Raw genomic sequence first — 6,333 nt, 5'->3', positions numbered from 1 at the left:
ACCCTGCGCTCATTAGTCATAGTGTTCTGCTGACTACAGGAAGATGTCTGGTCGCGGTAAAGGAGGGAAAGGTCTCGGGAAGGGCGGCGCCAAGCGGCACAGGAAGGTGCTCCGTGATAACATCCAGGGCATCACCAAGCCTGCCATCCGCCGTCTCGCTCGCAGGGGAGGCGTCAAGCGCATCTCCGGCCTCATCTATGAGGATAATCGCGGCGTCATGAAAGTCTTCCTGGAGAACGTGATCCATGACGCCGTCACCTACACCGAGCACGCCAAGAGGAAGACCCGTCACCGCCATGGACGTGGTGTACGCGCTCAAGCGCCAGGGCCGCACTCTCTACGGCTTCGGAGGTTAATGCGTCTCCGCTCCATCCTCACCCCCCAAAGGCTCTTATCAGAGCCGCCCACATCTACTAAGAAAAAGCTATGATCTCCGCTGTGTGATGTGGCCAGGGAGGGAGATTGCGGGTATTTTGTGGTGTTATGTGACATCAGCGGTTAAAACAGATGGTTACCTGGATATACAGCGCTATATGGGTCAGGAGTTACTGTATGGATGAAATATCTAGAGCGCTTTATAGAGGCTACATCACAGTATAGAAATTCACCACACTTTGAGGGTATACACACCTTACCCCTCTCCCTATATTAACGTTGGTTATGTTATAGACTCCGCATGTTTTACAATGGATGAGAATAGAGAAACGTGAGATTTCAGTTATCGCTCAGCGATCACCTGTGATATCAGAAACCGCAGCCACCATCTATTCCTGAGAGAGTGCGATGCGTATATGTAGAACACGCACATAAACCGGCAGTTCAGGACTCAGCTCGTTTTTGGAAAGATTTGGTGGCTCTGAAAAGAGCCTTTGTGTTGTGGTTGGAGCCCGGGAAGATCTAAGCTCTCTCCCCACGGATCCTGCGGGCCAACTGGATGTCTTTGGGCATGATTGTTACCCTCTTGGCGTGGATGGCGCACAGGTTGGTGTCCTCGAACAGTCCCACCAGATAAGCCTCGCTGGCCTCCTGCAGGGCCATCACCGCGGAGCTCTGGAAGCGCAGATCAGTCTTGAAGTCCTGGGCGATCTCCCTCACCAGGCGCTGGAAGGGAAGCTTACGGATCAGCAGCTCAGTGGATTTCTGGTAGCGGCGGATCTCACGGAGAGCGACTGTTCCTGGGCGATAACGATGCGGCTTCTTCACTCCACCAGTGGCAGGAGCGCTCTTCCTGGCGGCCTTCGTGGCCAGCTGCTTGCGAGGAGCCTTCCCTCCGGTGGATTTGCGGGCGGTCTGCTTCGTCCTGGCCATAGCTAGATGTAGAGGTGAACAGATGTGATAAGCAAAGCAGCGGGAGAAGGGTATTTATGCTCCAGGGCGCGTCCTCATTGGTCTATAGGAAACACGCCCCCTGCACGCCACTGGTTGTGGCATAAATAAAAGAAGCCAATAAGGACATGATGTGTTTAACCAATCATTGTGAAGAGCAACTCCGCCTCTCGCCCAGTAACCCCGCCCCCTGTTGTCCCCGCCTCCTCCACGAGGCGGTTCACATCATCCCTTACATTCGGAATATGGAGCAGACGCCACTGACGTAAATGCACGGCCATATCCGTGTACACAGCGCTGTACAGTGCAGAGCTCGTATTAGCAACAGATAACTATCCATCCTGACACTGCGCCCAGCATCAATTATATAATGTACTGGCACTGATCGTACAGCTCTGCAGGGAGGAGGTGGTGGCACTGATCATACAGGTCTGCTGAGGACAAGGTGGTGGCACTGATCATACAGCTCTGCAGGGAGGAGGTGGTGGCACTGATCATACAGCTCTGCAGTGAGGAGGTGGTGGCTCTGATAAGAGCCTTTGTGGGATGAGGACAGGGCGGCTCCGCTTATTTCTTGGCCGCGGGCTTCTTGGCTTTAGCCGCCTTCTTAGCCGGACTCCTGGCAGCTTTGGGTTTCGCCGCCTTCTTAGCGGGGCTCTTTGTCACCTTCTTGGGCTTCGGAGCAGCCTTCGGCTTTTTGGGGCTCTTAACTGCTTTTTTGGCCGCTGCGGGCTTCTTGGCCTTTTTCGGGCTCTTCTTGGGCTTCTTCGGGGATTTTGCAGCTTTCTTGGCTGCTGGTTTCTTGGCTTTGGCTGCAGGCGCCTGCTTCTTCTTGTCCTTGGTCTCCTGCTTCTTGTTCAGCTTGAATGACCCGGAGGCGCCGCTGCCCTTAACCTGGAGCAGGGCGCCCTTGGTGACCAGACCCCTGACGGCCAGCTTCAGGCGGCTGTTATTCCTCTCCACATCGTACCCTCCAGCAGCCAGAGCCTTCTTCAGGGCGGCCAGAGACACCCCGCTGCGCTCCTTGGAAGCAGACACGGCTTTGACGATCAGCTCGGACACGCTGGGGCCAGAAGGCTTTTTGCTCTTCTTGGCGCCCCCTGCGGAGGATTTTTTCGGCTGCTTCTTGGATTTGGTGGCCGGTTCGGCAGGAGGAGGAGGAGCGGCGGCTGGCGCGGTCTCTGCCATCATATAATCAAGAACAAACACAAAGTGCTGAAAGAAAAATTACAAAAGCCGAAGCAGGAGCCGCCTCAAATATATACAGTCACACTGCGCACTGATTGGCTGCCCCTCCTGAGCTTCTATTGGCTGACACTGGTCACATGCCCCGCCCCTCCTGTCTGAGCCAGGTGAAGCTCCGCTCTCCCCTTGTGCTTCCTTGCCCGGGATAAGCGACCATTACCGGTCAGGACCGGGCAGCAGAGCCGCTGTGTCAGTGTCCTCCTCCTCACTGACATCTCCCCCACATGTCTATAGCCGTCACTGGCGGAGGAGGCAGGAAGGAGCCGGGAAGAGCCCCGGAATCTCCCCATAGTCCTCCTGGCCGCACATCATTCTGTATCGGGGAAGATGAATCTGCTGCGGGAGCTCGCTCCTTCTGTTCCCGGCACCTGTCACTATCACAGGGATCTGTACCACAATCTGTACCGTGCAGGAAGCTGATTGGACGATGGGAGAACGACCTGGAGCTGCTGAGAGGTCGGAAGGAGACACAGACGGCGGCTCCGCTCCCTGCAGCTTCTGGCCTATATATATCCAGTGTGTGGGCTTGTGGATCAGGAGCGCGGAGTCCACAATATCTGATGTGTGGAATATACAGCGCTATATGGAGGGTACGCGTCCCTCTATGGGGGAGTACAGCCGTCAATGAGGGTGTACCCTAATATAAGGGGAGTATACAGCACTATATTCTAGACTACGATACTATATGGAGGGTTGTCAGCACTATATGGCGGTATACAATACTACTTGAAGGTTATACAGCACAATATGTCGGTACATAACAGTATTTGGCAGCTTACAGCACTACATGGGGGTATACAGCGATATATGATGGGATAAAGAACAATATGGAGGGCCCACAGCACTTTCTGGAGAGTATTTAGCTATATATGGGGGCATACAGCGATATATGTAGGTATCAGCACTACCTTATCCTCAGTTACTATATGGAGGGTATCCAGCACTATATGCGGGTGTTCTGTAGATGACACAGGTTTATAGAGGAGAAATGCAGCACTAGATGGGGAGTATACAGCACATGTAGCCTTTGTAGTGCTGTATACCACCTAGTAGGGAGGATGGTGGATGTACAGCACCGTAGTGGGGGTGTATATTTTTGCAATCCTAGTGCCCGCAGCTCCAGGGCTGATCTGTGTCAACTCCGCTTCCAGCAGTGATCGGAGCGGACGCCACACGGAGAACTGGTAACCTTATACAAGGGCGGCTCCGTGTGGGCTCCGCATCCAGCACAGATCGGATGATACAATCCGCACATGTTCTACCAGGAGGAGCCCGATGTGCTGAGCACGGGGAAATGACGAGCAGCAGACACAGGAGCAATAAGGGGTTAAACGGAGGAGAAAGCACGGTGATTGGTCGATTCCTGTGGGCGGGGCTTTAGATCCGTTTGATGATTTGAATCTCCCGCTCAGTCGTGTTCTCGGCGCTCGATCATTAACCCTTCAGTGACTGTGCTCTGCTTGTGGAAGAGACACCATTTCCCGATCACTGTCAGGAGTGAGCGGCCATTATTCCTGTGGACCTTGCGGTAAAGTGAGACTGTATTAACCCCTCACTCCCCAGACCGGTGCCGGCTGCTCATTATCTCACCAATCACAGTTATGGATATTTTATGTAGGCATCTTGTATGCGAGACGTCTCCTCCTCTGGAGGATGGAGCTCCCACACTCCGCAATACACCGGCTCCGGACCTGCGTCATCTCCAGTCCTCTCTCCGGTCCGCCGGGCTCGGATGACGGCGCTGTACACTACGGGGGCGGATTTCCCCTCTGTTCTCCCTTCAGGCTCCGGTTACTGATAAATAAGAAAAGACACAAGCAGCCTCCCCCGTCATGAGGGGAACGAGCCGCTAATGTCCGGCTGCATCCATCAGCCCCGGCACAGGAGAGCGCTGCCGGCTGGAGCCGCACAGTCCTCGGTATTAGGAGCAGTCAGGAAGTCACGGTCAGTGTCCACATGTAGATGGTAAATGAGGAGGGAGACAGTGATGAGATGCAGGCGCTGGACACCGGGAAGCCGCCACTAATAAGGGGGCGCAGAGTCACCGGTACAGGATGTGACCGCTCCGCACTGGATTTACACCGATCCTGAGAAATAGGATCTGACCCAACTCCCTCACCTCAATCATCCGATACCAGGAATTGTCGCTTCTCCAGGACACATGTGGGCGGCTCTGAGAAGAGCCTGGGGGGTGAGGATGGAGCGGAGAATCATTAACACCCCCTATAGTGCTGTATTCATCTAAATAGCGCTGTGAAGCTCGATATACTGCTGTGTACAGGGCTGCAAACCTCCTGTAATGCAGAACCCCCACACACAGCTGTAAACCTTCCATATAGAACTAGATAAAAAAAAAAAAAAAAAATGGCTGTTTGCGGCCATTTAATGCTCAATACCCGCTATATAGCTACGACTCCCATTAATACACTGCAGTGTACCCTCAGAGTGCAGTAAATATCTATACTGTGATGTAGCCTCTATAAAGCGCTCTAGATATTTCATCCATACAGCAATTCATGACCCATATAGCGCTGTATATCCAGGTAACCATCTGTTTTAACCGCTGATGTCACATAACACCACAAAATACCCGCAATCTCCCTCCGTGGCCACATCACACAGCGGAGATCATAGCTTTTTCTTAGTAGATGTGGGCGGCTCTGATAAGAGCCTTTGGGGGGTGAGGATGGAGCGGAGACGCATTAACCTCCGAAGCCGTAGAGAGTGCGGCCCTGGCGCTTGAGCGCGTACACCACGTCCATGGCGGTGACGGTCTTCCTCTTGGCGTGCTCGGTGTAGGTGACGGCGTCACGGATCACGTTCTCCAGGAAGACTTTAAGGACACCGCGAGTCTCCTCATAGATGAGGCCGGAGATGCGCTTGACGCCTCCCCTGCGAGCCAGACGGCGGATGGCAGGCTTGGTGATGCCCTGGATGTTATCACGGAGCACCTTCCTGTGCCGCTTGGCACCGCCCTTCCCGAGACCTTTCCCTCCTTTACCGCGACCAGACATTGTTCAGGAAATCTTCAGATGACTGTAGAAACCAGCGCGGAGTCCTCCTTATATAGAGGGTGAGCGGACCTGAGTGAAAACTACTCAGTGATGACTATGGGGCGTGCCGCATTACCGGCTCCTCCCTCACCTTTCACTGATTGGCTGATCACATGTGTGCAGCTCCCCCTTTCTTTCTCTCTCCTCAGTGATGCGTGATGAGTTGTGTAGTGATAATAACATATCCGGGCCTTGTGTGTGATATCTGGATGTGGAGACGAGAGGGTGGATGTGACGACAGCTCCTATGCGGCAGACAGTGCGGGATTCCTGCTAGCTTCCTGTAATGAGCTGTTCTCTGCAGTGACCACACGGGGGGAGGGGCGAGATTAGCGCACATATTGGCCGCACTGTGCGATTCATTGCCCCCTAGTGGCAGATCTGAGGATCAGAAACAAAATCTCGCCCCTCACCCGTCTTTGAGAGGGTCCTTTCCCCCAGATACAGTTGGTGTGTGACGTCACGGGACATTTTGTCTTCCTCTGTATCCTGGTGATCCACAGTTCATTATGTTGCCTTGGTCAATAATGCCCCTGTGATCAGTGCTGTACAGTGACCCAGGGGCAGACACTGTCAGCTCGCGGCCCCTCCCTGTCCCATATGAGGCTTATGATGGGTACAATCTGGCCATGGGACCCTGGAGCCTTGGGCTCTGAGTAGGGTCATAGTGGGGCCCACCCTACAGTAATAGGCAAATGCATGTAAGCTGT

General features: G+C 53.9%; 3 protein-coding genes and 1 pseudogene across 3 annotated transcripts; 1 reads left to right on the top strand and 3 right to left on the bottom strand.

Annotated features, from left to right (window-relative positions):
* The first annotated feature begins 43 nt into the window (after positions 1-43).
* On the top strand, positions 44-407 carry LOC141078828 (histone H4-like; annotated as a pseudogene).
* Positions 408-846: 439 nt separating this feature from the next.
* Positions 847-1,348, bottom strand: LOC141078814 (histone H3). Its single transcript, XM_073565228.1, has one exon. The coding sequence runs from the start codon at positions 1,306-1,308 to the stop codon at positions 898-900; it is 411 nt and encodes a 136-aa protein (XP_073421329.1). The 5' UTR covers positions 1,309-1,348; the 3' UTR covers positions 847-897.
* Positions 1,349-1,844: 496 nt separating this feature from the next.
* On the bottom strand, positions 1,845-2,579 carry LOC141078813 (histone H1.5-like). The gene has a single exon (XM_073565227.1). The coding sequence runs from the start codon at positions 2,515-2,517 to the stop codon at positions 1,894-1,896; it is 624 nt and encodes a 207-aa protein (XP_073421328.1). The 5' UTR covers positions 2,518-2,579; the 3' UTR covers positions 1,845-1,893.
* A 2,645-nt stretch (positions 2,580-5,224) lies between these two features.
* Positions 5,225-5,592, bottom strand: LOC141078815 (histone H4). The gene has a single exon (XM_073565229.1). The coding sequence runs from the start codon at positions 5,583-5,585 to the stop codon at positions 5,274-5,276; it is 312 nt and encodes a 103-aa protein (XP_073421330.1). The 5' UTR covers positions 5,586-5,592; the 3' UTR covers positions 5,225-5,273.
* Between the last annotated feature and the right edge of the window lie 741 nt (positions 5,593-6,333).

Source organism: Dendrobates tinctorius, unplaced genomic scaffold (assembly GCF_039654945.1).
Source record: "Dendrobates tinctorius isolate UK_male_01 unplaced genomic scaffold, ASM3965494v1 ptg000605c, whole genome shotgun sequence".
NCBI lineage: Eukaryota > Metazoa > Chordata > Amphibia > Anura > Dendrobatidae > Dendrobates > Dendrobates tinctorius.
This window is presented reverse-complemented; position numbering and strand designations above follow the sequence as displayed.